General features: G+C 32.2%; 2 protein-coding genes across 3 annotated transcripts; one reads left to right on the top strand and one right to left on the bottom strand.

The window, feature by feature from the left end:
* Positions 1-2,331: 2,331 nt before the first annotated feature.
* LOC130805728 (uncharacterized) lies at positions 2,332-4,986 on the bottom strand. Its single transcript, XM_057670513.1, has 3 exons — positions 4,967-4,986; positions 4,798-4,873; positions 2,332-3,374 (listed from the first exon to the last, which is right to left on the bottom strand). Exons 1-3 carry the CDS (start codon positions 4,984-4,986, stop codon positions 2,451-2,453), a joined length of 1,020 nt encoding a protein of 339 aa, XP_057526496.1. The 3' UTR covers positions 2,332-2,450.
* Positions 4,987-10,490: 5,504 nt separating this feature from the next.
* Positions 10,491-17,400, top strand: LOC130805364 (serine/threonine-protein kinase BSK1-like). Of its 2 annotated transcripts, XM_057670133.1 has the most exons (9): positions 10,491-11,178; positions 11,596-11,731; positions 12,711-12,844; positions 12,941-13,046; positions 14,740-14,825; positions 15,739-15,927; positions 16,128-16,298; positions 16,381-16,494; positions 16,916-17,400. In XM_057670133.1, the coding sequence occupies exons 1-9, from the start codon at positions 10,837-10,839 to the stop codon at positions 17,168-17,170; spliced, it is 1,533 nt and encodes a 510-aa protein (XP_057526116.1). In that variant the 5' UTR covers positions 10,491-10,836; the 3' UTR covers positions 17,171-17,400. The 2 variants fall into 2 exon arrangements, with proteins under 2 accessions (XP_057526116.1, XP_057526117.1); XM_057670134.1 differs by lacking the exon at positions 15,739-15,927.
* Positions 17,401-18,378: the final 978 nt, after the last annotated feature.

Below are 18,378 nucleotides of genomic sequence, written 5' to 3'. Positions count from 1 at the left end.
GGTCTAGTCGCCCAGATCTGGGCGACTCATAGTTTTTTTTTATTTTTTTTATTTTCCGTATGTTTTGGAATAATTATTATACATTTTGAAGTATGTTATAATTGTTGTTAATGTTATTATTATTAATTTTATTATTATTATTGTGAATGTTATTTTTTTATCATTAAATATATGTTAATGTTATTATCATTAATTTTATTATTATTATTGTGATTGTTTTTTTTTATTATTAAATATATGTTTGTGTTTTGTTTTATAAATTATTAGTGTAAATTTGTATGTTGTAATGTGTATTTAATTTTTTTTTAGTAAGTTTTATATATTGTTTTTAATTTATGATATTGAAAAAAAATGAAGAGGAGTCGCCCAGATCTGGGCGACTCCTCTTATTTTTTTTTGTATATTTAGGAATAATTATTTTAAATTTTGAAGTATGTTATTATTGTTATTGTGATAGTTAATAATAATTTAATTTATTGAAATTAAAAAAAAAGTTATTATTATTATTAATTTTTTTTTTTTTAAAAAGGTGATTATTATTATTATTAATTTAATTTTTTTTATGTTGATTGTTAACTTTTTTGTTGTTAAATTATTATTTATGTTTGAATTATTAATTAATTATTTTGTTTTTTAAGGTTTTCTTTTTCCATTTTTAATTTTTGATTATTATTTTTTTAGAAATATTATTATTTATAATATTGAATGAAACTGTAAAAAATTGTAGAAAATGGCTGGTAATCAAGGAAAAGGAAAGGGTTTTTTTAGGCAATTGTTGAGAGGTAATAGTTCTAAGCCTACCTTACTCAGAGGGGACCCACATGAGAGGGGGGTCACGGGTTCTGCTAGGAGGGCTAGGCATGAAGAGACTGCCAGACACAGTGAGGCCCAAAGGTCGAATGCGGTGAACCAAGTGCGTACTCATTTTGATGACCAGGCTGACAGCCTCCAGAGTAGTTGGGGGGTTTATAGTAATGATGATAATGATGCTGATGATGTTCAGTTCCAAGCTCCTGAGTCTCGCCCATTGGACTGGACTGTTGTTCGCTGCCCCAACGGCAGATTTGCCCGTGGCGGCCCGAATTCTTCTGTCGCATCTGAGCGCGTAGGACGTAGTTTTCTCGATAATGAGCCGCCACGGGAGAGCAGGCCCTCACATTCCACTAACACGGACTGGTTAGTGACATCACCCCAGCCCGGGGGGCCGACAGATACGCGACTGATCCCTAGCTATGGCGGGCACATAGCTAAACTTGTTTATGACGGCTCCGAACGTACGCCTCCGATTCTGGTATTGTACATTACATTTTGTCATGCATGTGGTTTTTAATTTATAGTATTTTTTTGTGAACTTCGCTTGTATGCAGGTGGAATGGACTCCCTACAATTCTGCTGCTGGTGCGTTGCTGAATGATCACCCACGCACCACCGTCATCGGGGGTATCACGTGCTTTGATGTTGTGGAGGTGTATTTGCCGGAGCGCACATTGCGACAGATTGGGTTCGTGCAGGCTATTCCTCCCGCTCCTATTAGACCAGCCAAGGCTCTCCGACCGGCACACGGTACCTACTCCGTGACCTTTTCTTCTTCTGCTGTATATTTGGAGGCATGGAGTAGGTTCCCCTATAGTGCCCGCCTTGTTGAGCAGGGACTTCGTCGGGCTTCTGTTCCTTCAGAGGCTGAACCTAATTACGTTGAATGGTTCAGAGTGTGCTCGCACCCGTACATAGCACCGGACAAAGGGCTGACTTCCGGGCCTGGTCCTTCTCAGAGCAGATCTGAATACGTGAGTTTTATTATCAATTTTTTTTTCAGTTTTTTTTAATGAATTAATAACGGACATTATCCTTTTGTGTTTTCAGTTCCTGAATGAATAGCCCAGTCGATTCGCTCCAGTGGCAAGACTACCTGCTAAGCTTGCAGATTTGAACCCCCGTCAACGACATGCGTTAGAAATATACCTTAATGATTCTAGAGATTTATTTGAAGAATGGCAAATTTTTAATGGGTATGACCCTGCATAGTCTGTACTGAAATTATTTTACATTAATTATTGCATTTATTTTTGTCAATGAATGTCATTCGTATACACAGTAGTATAATTATGGATTATATACAATTTTTAATGAATGTCGTGTATAAATTCTATAGAGTATCTAAATTTACAGCATCGTCAGCGGTGTTATTAGTTGGTCGTGATCGTGGCCCGCGTAGATTATTTCAGAGCATAATCCTCATAGTGAAATGTGTGTCAAGATGTTTGGTGAAATTGTCAGCTGCTTGTTTGCAACGTTGATGGATCGGCGGGAGAGGGGATGAATCGTCGTTCATTAAAAGTTGAACAAAATGATTTCCATTAACCCAACATATATGTATTACTTTATTTACACTATTCACGCCCGATGCTTTCCTTAACGGAAGAACCAAACAATTATATTGCGAATTACCGTCAGCAAAACCATAATAAGCAATGGCAATGTTTAGGAGTCTGAGCAGTGCCGAAAATATCTCTCAATCCCTGCAACACCCACGAATACGACACAGCCGCCTCATCTCGCATCAAACAAAACGCAACCAAGAAGTTGTGATTGATTGGCGTCATTCCGATCACTTCACATAGTGGCCACTTTTGTTTGTTTGTTTTGTACGTTGTATCTATCAGCATAACATACGGCCACGTACGTATCATTTGGATAGAGGTAGGATTTGCAATTAATAGTCTGCTCAATTGCCCTTCGTTATCCAAGTCTGTCCAGACCACATAATTAAGTTCTGTGGCCATATGAAGACAGTGTTGAAGGGAAGTCCTACCCTCCATCTCTTTTCTCCTTATTGATTGCCTAATATTATATATTTGATTCATACTAGCATAAAAACAAGGAAAATTATCTCTAATAGAATTCATAATAAAGGCCGGTTGCATTCCGGTTGCACTAAGCTGTCGTATGTGCTCCCGAATATCTACATTAATCCTATTTGCCCTTACATGACCATCTCTGTACACCAAGAACGGGTGGTTATTTTTTCCTTTTTCACCAGGACACACCCTTACCGTCCAAGGTCTTTCTGGTGGTTTACGACTACTTCCTACAATCATAAATTTACACCCGCAACTTCTACTTTTAGAACCAGGTCGGGCAGTATTATCTAGATTATGTACATCACCCCTAATATTACCATAGCGGCGACATCTTAAATAGACACTAACTCTAGAACGTCCTTCTTTCTTTTTATAAGAAGCACATGTAAATTGAAAACCGATTGTTATTGCTATCGCATCGGCCCAACTATGTAACTCATCTAAGGAGATAAATTCCCTATCCGTAACAAAGCTACCGGAGTAGTCTACGTTGTCTCCAAAGTTTTCAAACTCCTGCAAATTTGAAATATAAATAATATAAATTAAGTACATTAATGACTACAATAATAATAATAATAATAATAATAATAATAATGACAACAATAACAACAACAATAATAATAATAATAATAATAATAATAATAATAAATAAATAAATAAATAAATAACGATAAGTCAAATTAATAATGACAAGAACAAATAACAATTTTAATAATAATAAAAACATTACGTAAATAAAAAAATTTAAAAAATTTTAAAATAAAATTATCAACAATAAAAATTATAATAATGACAACAACAACAATAATAATAATAATAATAATAATAATAATAATAATAATAATAATAGTACTAACAATAATAATAATAATAATTAAAAAAAACATTAATACGTAAATAAAAAATAATTATTTAACAGTCGCCCAAAATGAGGCGACTACACCATGGGTCAGTCGCACAAATTTGGGCGACTGGACCTAGGATCAGTCGCCCAGATTTGTGCGACTGAACCATGGTTCAGTCGCCCAATTTTATGCACTTGAACCATGGTTCAATCGCCAACTTTTGTGCGACTTTTTTTTTTTTTTAAAATTTCCAACGACAACTTTACGTACTGCATCCGACTTATAGTCGCTTTCGTTAGCCATATTTAACCAATTACGAGTTACAACTTCTTTAACACTTTTTAGAGAGATAGTACCAGTTTTTAGAGAGATAGTACCGTGTTTGAATTCGTACTTCATACGCATCTCAGAATTCGATATATATAGACAAATCTTACGCGTTAAATTCTTAATAGTGTTATTAAGCGTGATTTACATTTATTAATTAACTTTTAAGTCCAGTGGCAATTTTGTAATTTTTTAAACTACAGGGACAAATACGTAATTTTAAAGGGGTGGCGAAATTTAGCAACTCCCTATTTATTTGCATAGAGAAAATTGGTTTAATGTGCTACCATGAAATTGCAACTGAAAATGACGGATGATTGCTCACAAAGGCCAAAAAAAAAAAAAAAAAAAAAAAAAAAAAGAATAGATTGAAGGCAAAAAAAAAAAAAAAAAAAGAATAGATTGCTCACAAAGGCAAAAAAAAAAAAAAGAATAGAAACATGGCAAACGCCGAAAGTATTAGGATGATTCACTATGTAAACCATGTTCGTCTGTAGAATTTTTCAGTAAGCTTTAAGTTCATAAATATGCTTGTCTCATCTGTCTACAATGTTCCATATTAAGAAAAATTGTTTTTCCTATAATGTATCAAATTTATTGACTTGCAAGTTGATATACTATCAATGTACAAAAGTTCCGTGGAAAACATTGTGTTTAGGATGGTTGAATATTGTTCAAAATCTTGGTATTAATTAGGTATATTGATCGGTCAAGGCTAAATGTAGAAGAATATGCAATCCAAACACTAAAAAGTAGGCAATTACCTGTGAATATGCAATAGGAGCTTCTTTTTGCTGATTTTTATTTGTTCCCTTTGTGACAACAGTTGCACTGAGTAGGCTTTGGCCTCAAAAGCATGACAACAGGCCTTCAATATCGATGCTGATTCGAATTTGTTCCTTTCAAAACAGTACGTGGTCTCCCTTATTGCACCTGGTGTAAATCCGCAACATCGGTAGTTAGCTTTTGATCTGCATATATTTGAGGAACGGAGAGATGTAACACATAAGTAATTAGGCAACAAAAGCACCAGCCAGCACTTAAAGTCAATACCACAATCAAAAGAGCCAATTCAAGGTAGACTGCCTTATATCAAAACAATCAAAACATGATACCAACCAAAGTGTGCAACAGCGAAAATACCTCTCTATGACTCAGCTGAAGATGAGCTCTCGCAGCAAACAACTACAAGCCCTGACTTCACCTATGATGAGAAGGATATGATGGAGGTTAGTCATAAGATCGATTCTACTCGGATGAATGTTGATCCACTTGTTTATGTTCCAGCTAATGGTGTTTCATCTTCCATTAGACCAAAGAAAAAGTTAAAACGTTTGCCTCACTCTCAGAAGCAAAAGAAGCACAACAAGAGATTTTGACATATGAGGTACAAACTGCATTTTGATCAACACACAATGAAAACCTCAATAGTTGCTTTGCTTCTACAACAGAGCATCAGTAGTTTAGCAAAGAAATTACCTAATTTGTTCATTCAAAAATGAAACAAAACCTGAATTTTCCAAAACATTAAATTAAATCCCTAAGCTTTCATTTGTAAATTGAAATTTGAAGAAAAACTGCAATTTGAATTATCAAATTAACAGTCTTACCGACAAACCCAAAATGAAACAAAACCCTACTTTTCATCTAAAAGTATATTGAAAATCCATAACTTTTAAATCAAAAACCAAAAGTAAAAGAACAACTAAAAAAAATTGATTTTCATTTAAAAATCAATGAAAACCCTAGAACTACAAAAAAACTTTTTTTTTCATGTAAAACTATATTGAAAATCTATAATTCGTCCTCCAAAAACCAAATGTAAAAGAAAAACTACTGATTCTCATTTAAAAATCAATGAAAACCCTAAAACTAAAACTAAAACTGATTTTCATTCAAAAATCAATGACAAACCTAAATTTTCAGCCATATTTATAATTGCATACAATTAGTGTCATACCTGAATTTCCATAGTAAGCCCAGCACATGAGATCTTAGGTTCTACCCAGCTTGACCTTCCCCTTCCAAGAGCAGGCGAAAGAACAGAAAACGAAAAGCATACCAGACTAAGAGAAAGGAAGAAATGGAAATGAGAAATCAAACCAAAGAACCAAGAAGGAAGATGAAAAATTAAGAGAAGAAAAGAAATGGGAAATGAGAAATCAAAGCAAAGAACCTGCAACGGATATATATAATTATAAAAGAGCAATGAATAGTATTGTTCCCTTACAAACGTTTTATAATTAGAGGATATCATATGTATTTACTAGAAGTTGAATCCTAAATTTTCTACTTCATATGTAGATTCTGGTTCCATTGAAAAGGCTTTTAAGGCATATATATATATATATATATATATATATATATATATATATATATATATATATATATATATATATATATAAGTTTAAGTATAATTATAAATTTTAATTATACTAAAGTTGAATATTATGATAATAATAACAAATACTGTGAAAATAGTAGAGCTAAAAGGACTATAAATATTAATTTTATAGTTAAGGACAAAAGAATAAAAGTTTATGTCAGAAAAGTATAAGTAAAAATAAAGCTAATTGAAAAGGAATCTATAATATTATCCATATTGATAGCTTTTTTATTTTTTAAGTTATATACTTATATTATTTAATGTATTATAAAGACATGTATTTTATTTCTTTTTTTACAATAATTTACAATATCTTTTCAACTTTATTTATTAAATGATTATAAAATCTTAGTTTATATAAATATGTCAGAAATTTTAATTAAACTTGTGTATCGCACGGGCACTATCTAATTGTTTATTAAAATAAAAAGATAAGTTCCCTAATTTATGTGCTAATTAAATGGGGAAGCAGATTAGTTATAGAATTAATGGGGTAGTTATTGATATCACTTTATAAGCAACTAATTTATTAGGTTGTTTATAAGTGCAATTTCTGAATTTTCTAAGTAATTTTTGTATTTTTTTCTCTTTTTCTCTACGATATTATTCTCTATAAGTTTTAAGTGTGAAGGAAATTGATTACTTTTTTTCTTATAATTCTAAGTTTGCTCATACTCTATTACTTCACAAAGATTAATATATAGTGCTTATAATTAATTTCAAATCGTTGTATCTCAAAAGTATAATTCAGATTTTAAGCCTAAGTACCAAGTAGGTAGAATAATGATTTTAGAAAAATTTGATAGTACCTTGATTTGATATCAAGTTCCGGTAGACAATATTGTAGAGTATCTTCGATTTATAGTAAATTTTATTTTAATTATTTAATTCGTTATAATTTCAATTTCTAAAATTTTATATTAGGTTGTAAAGACCTGTAATCTCAATTTAATGTGCAATTTCTAAAATTTTATATTAGGTTGTAAAGACTTGTAATCTCAATTTAATGTGCAATTTCTAAAATTTTATATTAGATTGTAAAGACTTATAATCTCAATTTTTTGTCTATAATTTCTTCAAATTATTAAATGAATAAAACATACGACAAATTTTGGCTAGTGTACCGTCACGAATGTCGTCAGACTCATTGGCAACAACCTTGACGTCAGGCAAAGGTAATCCCATCTATAAATAAGAAATTGTCTTTTGATAGGAAATTTTATGGACAATGTTTAACATGAGCCACAGCTCAGAAATCTGGTATTATTGCACGTCCATCATTTCGATTAAATTTTTAGAAGTATATATAGATAAAAATGTTTGAACTTTTAATTTAAACCTTAAATACAAACTAAGATGTATATACTCCATAAAAAATAACAAATTTTATATGAAATTATCTCAATTAAAATGAGCTTATTTATTAGTTAATTTCACTAATTGATGATTTTAATATTGTAAGTCATTATTTAAAGATTATAAGTGATTACTTTAAGACTTAAATGTGATTATTTTAAAATTACAAGTGATCACTTTAAAATTATAAATGATCATTTTAAGACAGTAAATATTAATTAGATCATTTCAATTGAAATAATTTCACCATTAAAACTTCTCCCAGAAGAAATTGTGATAAAAGAAATTAATCAATGCATGAAAATTTTCGCTAACATTTATACATAAGAAGAAGAAAAAAAGTTTAAAGTAAATATTAATTGGTGTAATGAACAAAATATTTTATTAATAGCAAACACTTCAAATTTAGGAGGTTCAATTTTGGGGTGGAAATCATTACTTGATATGATATGATAAAAGTTGGTAGTAGTCCTAGTATATATATCTATATAGTCTGCAGTAGTTCGTAGAAGTAAAATTAATCAACATAGTCCAATTAATTGACCAATTATGAATTAATCAAATATAATTTTTATTCCTAGAATTAGGCTTTTTAAGTGTAAAATGATTATAAAATAGCCTGTCATCGTCTGAGTGTAATACTCCCAAGGATCTTGTGAATATACAGGAGATTTAAATCAAGTGTACATGATTGCCTGATTGACTCTTACACCCTGTTTGATAATCGATACTAAATGATGGAAATGTTAATAAAAAATAGTGTGATTTTGGTAGGAATATCTCTTCATAAATTTAATGGCATAACTATCATCCTTCAACAATCTCGGTTTCTTCATAAAATTCATTACAATTCATTAATATTTGAACATGTGATATTAAGGTGGTAATGGAAAATTGCAAATAACTTTTTTATGATTAAACTTTCATTACCATGAGAATTACATGAAACATATCATGAAAATTTACACAACGAATCATATTCTCATTACCACCAATTAGTACCGTTAACCAAATGGACCGCTAAGACATTTGGGCATAGACTTCATCATTTATTATATTTAATAGTGCTCTATCTCTTTAAAATAATATTAAGAGAAATAACAATAAAAGCAAAAAAAATCATGAATTATATAAATAAAATTAAAAGAGTGTTAAAGTGTACAGATAAAATTAAAAGAAAAAAATAAATTATTATTCAAAAATAAAAATAATACAAAATGAATGAAATGAACTAAAATAGCAAATAAAGCTAAATAAATGCGACAGACTATTTATGAAAATTTACTACCAAGAAATATTTGATCTAATTATCAAAGTAATCATCCTAAACCCCCACCAAAAAAATGCTACGAATAATACTCTCTTGTTTTTATATATGATTATAATAATATTGATGATATAATTATAACATTTTGAAGATTGTTTTTTTAAAATCGATACTTGAATATTTTTATAAAAGAATAATGTCATATTTTTTGATTTTAGTAATATTTATTTATAGATATTTATATTAATTTTTGATGGTTTTCAATGTTTAATTTAGTTCTTAATATCTCATTTTTTTTTAAGTAAAACTACAAAAAGTGAATACTTCTATTATAAAACTAGACATCAAATGAATTTAACAAGGCTAAACTTTGTTTTCAAAAGTTTAAATACCTACAATGGTGTAAATTTTCATACTCCTACCATTTTAAAATTATAGGAGTATTTCATTTTTTATTGAGCTTTCATTTCTTTTGTTTCACTCTTTTTTATAGAAAAGTTTATGAACATTTTTTTTAAAATTAACGTATCAAAATTTGTATTTTTATCTATACAATTACATCACATGATCACAATCATCAACTTTGTGTATTTTTTTTATTTCAGCCAATTTTTTTATTTTTAGCACAAAGACTCCTATATAAATTCACTTACATGAAAAAAAAAATCGTGCAAAAAGAATGTAAATTATGACTTTGGTGTGGAGAAAGCATACATAAATAGTACAAATGTAAATAACAAAATTTTAACCACTTTATTAAAGTATATTTTACAATATTTGTAGTAAAAGATTTGAAATTCATAGCTTTAAGTTCTAAATTTTAGTTAGAAATAACATAACTAGTTTTAATATAGATGATTCTTATAATCAAATCAATAAATGATTGATCTCTTTTCTAAATTCATCATGTTTAATTACTACCTAAAATCCATACTTTTTAAATTTCACATGCTCGTTATAATTTTAAAGTTAAAATATAAATAAAACTCTAATGAAACACCAACTTTTCTTGTTATAGTCATTGTGTCACAAGTACAAGTGTTCATTCAAGTTATCCATCAGCGTAGGATTAGATGTTTTAGATAGATTAAAATTTGAATCTTCTGTTCATATTGGTTTATACATAATTGTAAATTTATTTTCAAAGTCTGTTCAAATCGAGTACGATTACAAGTTTAGATAAATATCGAATTATTAAGTCTATTTTAAACATAACTATTCATATATCCATAAAGTTGTGAATAATTTATTGTAGAATACTTGTATTAAATAAAAAGATACTCTTAGTCACCAACTTCCTACAATCATTATCAAATCAACTAAAACACAAGCTTAATCTATGGACTATGACACTAATTAATATTTGCTATTCCACAAGAAATTGCCACTTAAAACAATTTATTAAACACCCACTAGCTAGACATAAGTATAAATCTAGAATCCCGCAAAAGAATTCTTATTTTCCCACTTTCATCTCCTATTTCTTCATTTCCCACATCTCTTTCTTTTTGGCCCCCTTTTCTTCTTTGTGTATATGCACACGGTTGGGTTGAATTGTAAAGACAAACTCCATAATTTTTTCTCACTCTTTACTTCTCTCACTGATTGATCTTAACTCACCTCAAAGCTGCCTACTTGCCAGGCTACTCAATGCTTTTTTTCTGACAGAATACATCCATCAAAAAGTAAAGAAATACCCCATTAAAAATACAGTAAAAACCCCTATTTCTTCTGCTAAATTTGCCTAAGAACTTAAAAAGATTCTATCTTTAAGCAAAACCCATTAATTTCTTCATGGGTTGTTGTCTATCTACAGAAAAAAACCCAGAAAAATTACCCAATAATACTAATAATCATAATAATTCTAACCCAGTTGTTAACCATCTTCAACAAACATCAGGAATTGATACTGTTGTAGTGGGTGGATTTGTTAGTTCTGGTGGTGTTCCTGCTTTTGCTGAGTTTTCATTTGCTGACTTAAAAGCAGCAACTAATAATTTTAGCTCAGAATTTATAGTGTCAGAAAGTGGTGAAAAAGCACCTAATGTTGTTTATAAAGGTCACCTCAAGAATCAACAATGGATTGCTGTTAAGAAGTTTACCAAATTAGCTTGGCCTGATCCTAAACAATTTGCGGTTTTTATCTCTTTTAACCTTGTTTTATTTGTGGGTTTTGTATAAAGTTGATTTCTTTTGTGCTTAGGAATTTGTCACATTTTTATTTTGGGTTAAATTTTTTACTTTTCTGTGTGCTTTTGGTGATTTTTTTGTTTAATTTGTTGATACATTGTCACTTTAGTGCTTTTGGGTTTTCTGTTTTTGGTAAAGCAAGTTGGGTTTTTCTGTAAATTTAGTTTGTTTATGGGTTCAATGCCTTTGCTTTTGTTACCTTTCTTTTAGCTTTTAGGCTGTTTTTAGCTAAATTTTGTGATGCATTATGGGAAACTTTTTCTGGGTTTTGGAATTTGGGTGTTTTTTTTTGTTGTTGTATAGGAGTACTTAAGAGTACGTTGTTTTTATTTTGCTGATTTTAAGGGATTTCCATAATTTTAGGAGGAGGCTTGGGGAGTTGGAAAATTAAGGCATCAAAGACTTGCAAATTTGATTGGATATTGCTGTGATGGTGATGAAAGGTTGCTGGTTGCTGAGTTCATGCCTAATGATACCCTTTGCAAACATTTGTTCCACTGTAATTTCCTTCTCCTTGTTTCACTTTGCTTATGTTGAACTTTGTATCCATTTAATTCTTGTTCTTGAAGGAGTATATGTAATGACCCCTAAAAATGATCTATTGGTTCATGTAGCCAACCCCAATGTTTTGGAACGAGGTTTTGTTATTGTTGTTGTTCTTGTACATAACATATGTCATGTTAGTTAGATTTTGTAAATCTTTTGGTGGGGAAATTTGTGTGCAAAAGAGAATATTGGTCTTTGAATGACTTAAATGTTGTCCTGATTTTTTATGGGCAAACATTTTTCTGCCCATTTTAGGTTCTATTATTGTGAGGCAGATGCCTGCTGGTGGTCCAAAGTGATGTTGTGTAGGATTGGAATTATGCTCTGTCTTCACTCCATGTGATAAGTGTTAATTCATTAAATAAGGCTATGATTTGTTTCATATTTGGTTGGCATTTAGACACTCACTCTTACTAATTTGTCATGAGTCACTGAAAGTATTTATGGCTGTTCTACTTTAAAATGCTACAATTCACTTAGGTTGCTGTGGTTGAGGTAAGCATATTGTTCTAATAGTGTAGAAGATTTGTGTCTTGTGTTTTCCAACATATAGAAATTTAACTAGAATATTTTCTATCTGAAAGACTGAATATTGGACTTTCGTTGAGGTAAGCATCTTGTTAGAAATTTAGGATGAAAAAGAGTTAAGCTTTTGGGTATACTCAATTGAATTTGGTCATAATCCTCTTTAAAAACTATCAAGCCTGTGTGAATGCTAAATTGTCAATTTTAACATCTCGAGTGTTGAGTATTTAGTTTGGCTTGAAACTTGAAGAGGTTATCTTCTATTTCATTCGGGTTCAGGTTCCTATTATTGCTCAAATAAGTAGTGAATCATTGAAGAGGGTTGGCTTTTCTTGACATGTGTGTGTGTGGGCGCGCGTGCGAGAGAGAGATAGTATCTTATGCCTTATTTTCTTGTTGATCCTCAGGGGAAAAACAAACACTTGAGTGGGCAATGCGATTGAGAGTAGCTCTTAATGTTGCTGAAGCCTTAGATTACTGTAGTTCCGAAGGTCGTCCATTGTACCACGACCTAAATGCTTACAGAGTTCTCTTTGATGAGGTAGAATACTCAAAATCTCAAAAAAGAAAATTTTCTCATCTTTCTTATATAAATATGTTGATCATTTTCTAACGTATGTTATGGTGGCTCTTGTAGAACGGTGATCCTAGACTTTCATGCTTTGGATTGATGAAAAATAGCAGGGACGGTAAAAGTTACAGCACAAATCTTGCCTACACCCCTCCCGAATATCTTAGAAATGGTAATCATTTCTCAGTCTTTGTTAGCCTTCTTATTTCTTTTACTGAATGAATTTACACCATTATTCAAGCTTATTGGGCATCTCTAACAACTATATGGCGTTTTTTTATATCTTAATGAACTGACGTGTGGTATTAGAATTTAGTTCAGGGGTGTGTTCATGTTTGATTGTTTTCATCTGAAAATGTGGACTTTTTGTAAATGCTTTGGATCTCTTTGGGGTGAACATTGTGTGTAAACGTATCTCTTTGGGGTGAACATTGTTTGTAAACGTATCTCTTGGGGAAGGGAAAATTTGTGTGTTTTCTGCCAAATATTTTCACTGATGGAAGGATTTCTTTTGTTCAAAATGCGAAAAAATTGTCTTCCAAATCCCTTTCCTCTATTCCCGTCTCTTCCCCAATTAGTATCTAAATGAGGGAAATGCAATCCTTATATTTCCTTCCCTTCTCTTTCCTTCCATTTCCTCCTATCAAAACATACTGTCAATGAAAATTGTTGTGGAATAGAAGTGTCTAGACTCTATACTAGTACAATAATCCACCATATATGGGAATAATAAATAACTAGCTACTCTTGGCTCTTGATTGAACATTTAACAAGAGAACGATCTCAAAGACTCAACCAACTAGACCCAAACATTAACCTTATTCCAGGAACATATTATGATAGTACCTAACTTCACCATTTTAGATATACGCCTAGAGAGTAAAATAGATTAAAATTTTTTTTCAGGGTAGAGTCCTTAATGAAGTTCATCATTTCTATCCTGACTCCAATATTCATATTGGACACAAGTATGTGTCCAAGTTTCAAACTCGGTTAATTCATGAAAATTTTCCTTGATTTGATCCTCAAGAAATTTCCATGTGTCATCCATATTCATGTCAAAGATTTGAGTTATAGTGAAGAGTCCAATTCACATATAACTTAAATGTATCCTATCAAATTATCAATAACAAATAACCTTACGGTCCGTTTTGTAGGCGATAATAAACGGTGGTAATGGGAATGAAAAACTAGTGTAATTTTGGTTGAAAAATCTCTTGTCTACCTTGATGGCTATGCTTGTCCAACTTTAATCATCTCATTTTCTTCATAAAATTCATTCCAATGCATTAGCATTTGGAGAGGTGGTATTAGGTGGTAATGAAAATTTAAAAACAAAAAAATTTTTTTGTGATCAAAATTTCATTACCAAGGGAATGATATAAAACTTTTGATGAAACTTTATACTATAAATAATTTCCATTACCACCATTTAATGCTACTAACCAAACAGGCCGTTAGTATTTTATAATATTAATAACCGACCTTGAAACCCCTACTTTAGAAACACAAAACAATTTAAAGCAGTACAGGATAGTTTAAGAGGTCAGGGTCTTATTGTTGTACATGCTTCTACCGTACCAAAAAAACTGAGTTTATATGCTAATATGTTGCCACATGGCCATACTCGTGGTTTGAACTTAAAAACAAACAGAAGCCTTGTGCATTCTCTTTGGTCTATGTACAATTTTGTGTGGTAATTGTGACATGTTCGTCTCACTATCGCTACATATGCCAATTGCCTAAGCAGCAACAGTGAATTGCATTTATAATTGTAACTCAAAAATTCACCACGCACACACCAAGAAATGTGCAATTTATTCTACCATGCATTACTTCTGATGTCCTTCATCTCTGTATTTCAGGAAAAGTCACTCCCGAAAGTGTTATTTATAGCTTTGGTACAATTCTTTTGGACTTGCTGAGTGGAAAACATATACCTCCAAGTCATGTAAGTGATCATGCGTATATATTTGTGTTTGCTTCATTATTAATGGCACAATGTAGAATCACGAAAAATCGGCTGCTGATTCTTTACGCGCCACTTTCTTTGTAACATCAAACATGTATACTGCTATAGTTTTGTCAAAGTGTTGAATAGCTGTTGCGTACAGTTTGTGTGATGGTGGTCTTTTGTGCAACATATTTATTCATAAAATCCATTCTAAGTTCTTATTAAAGTTTTGCAATCTGGAGAGCAACCCGGAATCCAAAGTAAGTTGCAGATGAACACAGTGACGGTGAAGTTCCATAACTTGTTAGCCAGTATAAACACCGAGTGTTTCCTTGAGCCACCTTTTATGGGCTCATCTTCCTTAATTTAGTTTTATTTCATAACGTCAGATACAGATTGACAAGATGATGATAGAGCATGTGACATATTCTTGGGTTGCAACCAGTTGCTGAGTTTTTGTTGAATCCCCAGGATATTTATATAGATCAAGTTATGCCAACATGACAAAAGGGCATGGGTTCGAGTCTCATCCACTCATTTCAAGTGAAATGTGTTATCAATTATGTGGAGGGCATATGCTGCATTACCATTTATAGTCCAAAGGGCTTTCGCGTGAGGGAGTGTACCAGAGTATATATAACATATTCATTTTCTGTAGACGTGTTAAAGGATAGACATGATTGGTGACTGAATCGCTATGTTTTGTTGTCTGTAAATACTTGTTGAATAATAAATACAATTAGCTACTAAAATCAATTTTTCCCATACACTTTGATATAAAAGGGTATGGTTATGTACATCGGCCCCCATACTCCACCTTGGTAGGAGCCACTTGCTGACATTGGAACAATAAATTTTTTTGTTACTTTATTATGGTCAATGTGCCCAACTTTTCTTGATAAATCTTTAGGCCCTCGACATGATACGTGGCAAAAATATTATCCTTTTGATGGAATCCCATCTGGAAGGAAAGTATTCTACTGAGGAAGCAACTGTGGTCGTTAACCTGGCTTCTCAATGTTTGCAATATGAACCTCGCGAGCGACCAAACACCAAGGATCTTGTTTCAACACTTTTCCCATTGAATACAAATCCTGATGTAAGGGCCTAAGTTTCTTATTCCGCAGCTTTTTTTACGCATGTTGCCATGATCTTTTTTTAAATTAAATATATGTAAATCTTTGACGTTTCCTATTGGCATTCTTGTTTTCTTTGAACTTTCTTCAATATTATGATCTACATTTTTGATATACTGCTCGTGAAGTTCGGTCGTAAGTGAACACAATCCTTGACATTCAGGTTGCATCACTTGTAATGCTTGGCATATCAAAGCAAGAGGAAGCACAAGCACCTGCTACCCCACAACGACCTCTTTCGCCCATGGGTGAAGCATGCTCTCGGATGGATCTCACAGCGATTCATCAAATATTGGTTATGACACACTACAGAGATGACGAGGGTACAGATGAGGTATTTGAACCAGCTTTTATTCTAAATTCTTAATGTAATGGTGCAATGTGCTTTTTTTAAACTGAATTTCCTGTTTATGCAGCTATCGTTCCAAGAATGGACCCAACGAATGAGAGACATGCTTGAAGCAAGAAAGCGTGGGGACTATGCATTCAAGGATAAAGACTTCAAGACAGCCATTGACTGTTATTCTCAGGTATGTGTCTGTTCGTAAATCTTTTTGTTTTATGTCTCGCTGAAAATAAGAACGTTGGATGGAATGAATTAAGCAACCAGCCAACCATATATCCTGCAATGTATCCTGCCTCAAAGCATGGAACAAAAACTTTTCCGTTACGTTATGTAATGCCCGTTATATAACCTGTTTGATAGTTGCTGCAATGTTAAATCTTGTTATATAACGGTGTGTGAAATTTTTTGGTTAAAATGCCACGCTCCGAGAAACCCTTTTCAGTTGCCCTTTCTACTAGAAGTACCGTTTAACATTTGATCCTATGATCCCTCCCAAATCCTAATAAATCCCACGATAAACGGGTAGAAAAAAGGATAAGGAAAACTAAACAAGTAACTATTCTTGCTTGACTGATATGTTTTTATGATGGGTTGCTCGGCGACAGTTCATAGAGGTGGGCAATATGGTTTCACCGACTGTATACGCAAGGAGAAGCTTGTGCTACCTCATGAATGATCAAGCAGACACGGCTCTTAGAGACGCAATGCAAGCACAATGTGTGCACCCTGACTGGCCTACCGCCTTCTATATGCAATCGGTAGCCCTTGCAAAGCTGGATATGCAGAAGGATGCTGTTGACATGCTAAATGAAGCGGCTGGTCTCGAAGAAAAGAGGCAGCAAAAAGGTGGAAGAAGTTGAAATCAACATTAAATGATTTTCCTTTTTCGAAAAAGGATAGATTAGTGTTCTTCCAAGCCTATTTGGTTAATGTAAGATCTGTGATGGAAATTCAAGATTTTTATTGATGCAAAAATTGCATCCACTTTTAATTGTATGATCAATTATATCATTGTATGTTATTTGGGCCTGCTTGAGATTGGGATAAAGAAGGGAAAAAAGGAAATGAAAAATGCATTTTAATAAAATAAGTGCAATTTACTTCTTTTTTTCAGCTAATTCACATGAAAAATGACAAACATTTCTTATTGATAATTACTATATTGATTTCTATTTATGTATTTTGTTTTGAATGTTTTCATTTGTCGGTTATGTTTATGTTATGATTGGTGTGACTTGAGTGCACATTTGGTGTGTGCATTCATGTGGTGACTCTTGAGATGGAATCCCATAAGTATGTCATGAATGGGTGTATTAAGATGAGTCTTGATGATTGTGTTTATGATGATGATTAAAGTATGAATTAATGAGTTATTCATGGGAGTTATGGGACTTAATGAAGAAGTGCAAAGGTTTAATTCAAGATGCTCTACAATGTAAAGTCGAGCAACTCTGTCAGAAGCCCTCTAAAGTGCCGCTCGACCAGCCCGCTCGACCGAGCGAGCTTCAGAATGGGTCGAGCGAGCAGACAGAATGCAAACAGACACTTCCTGTAGCCCGCTCGACCAGGCCGCTCGACCGAACGAGCCTCTACTTTGGTCGAGCGATGTCTCTGATGCTCCTAAGATGCTGTTTTTTTTTTACTCTTCAAGTTCTTGGAGATGTTTCATTATCATTTATTCATAGTTTTAATGTACTTAGTGTTACTTAGTGTGATCTCTCCTATAAATAGAGAGATCTCATTCACATTGTAAATCATCCACAAAATACACCCCAAGCCAAACATTAGCCTATATCTCTTCTCTATTGTAATTCTCCATATTTGAGAGTTCTTTGAACTTTTTTGATAATATAAGAGATACTACACACCGAAGGACGTAGCCTAAGTTGGGTGAACCTCGTTAAATCTTTGTGTCATTTTATTGCTTTACTTTCTCCTACAAGTATCGATATCATTGATAGCGTAATTTGTTTGTCACTAAACTTCATACATTCGATCTCGGCAATATTGGAGTTTGAAACACATTATTCGAACTCTAATACATCACCGTTCTCAGTTTAGAATATTT

The sequence above is a fragment of the Amaranthus tricolor genome, chromosome 2 (genome assembly GCF_026212465.1).
Source record: "Amaranthus tricolor cultivar Red isolate AtriRed21 chromosome 2, ASM2621246v1, whole genome shotgun sequence".
NCBI classification, from domain to species: Eukaryota; Viridiplantae; Streptophyta; class Magnoliopsida; order Caryophyllales; family Amaranthaceae; genus Amaranthus; species Amaranthus tricolor.
Note: the sequence above shows the minus strand (reverse complement) of the source record. Positions and strands in the feature narration are given on the sequence as shown.

Bases quoted from the DNA above. Each gene is read 5' to 3' on its own strand.
- LOC130805728 (XM_057670513.1), bottom strand. From the start codon at position 4,986: ATGTTGCGGATTTACACCAG. The intron at 4,874-4,966 runs GTGCAATAAGGG...TTGAGGCCAAAG, and splicing joins ATGTTGCGGATTTACACCAG to CCTACTCAGTGCAACTGTTG. The intron at 3,375-4,797 runs GTAATTGCCTAC...TCAAATTTGCAG, and splicing joins CTCCTATTGCATATTCACAG to GAGTTTGAAAACTTTGGAGA.
- LOC130805364 (XM_057670133.1), top strand. From the start codon at position 10,837: ATGGGTTGTTGTCTATCTACAGAAAAAAACCCAGAAAAATTACCCAAT. The intron at 11,732-12,710 runs GTAATTTCCTTC...GTTGATCCTCAG, and splicing joins TTGCAAACATTTGTTCCACT to GGGAAAAACAAACACTTGAG. The intron at 14,826-15,738 runs GTAAGTGATCAT...ATAAATCTTTAG, and splicing joins AACATATACCTCCAAGTCAT to GCCCTCGACATGATACGTGG.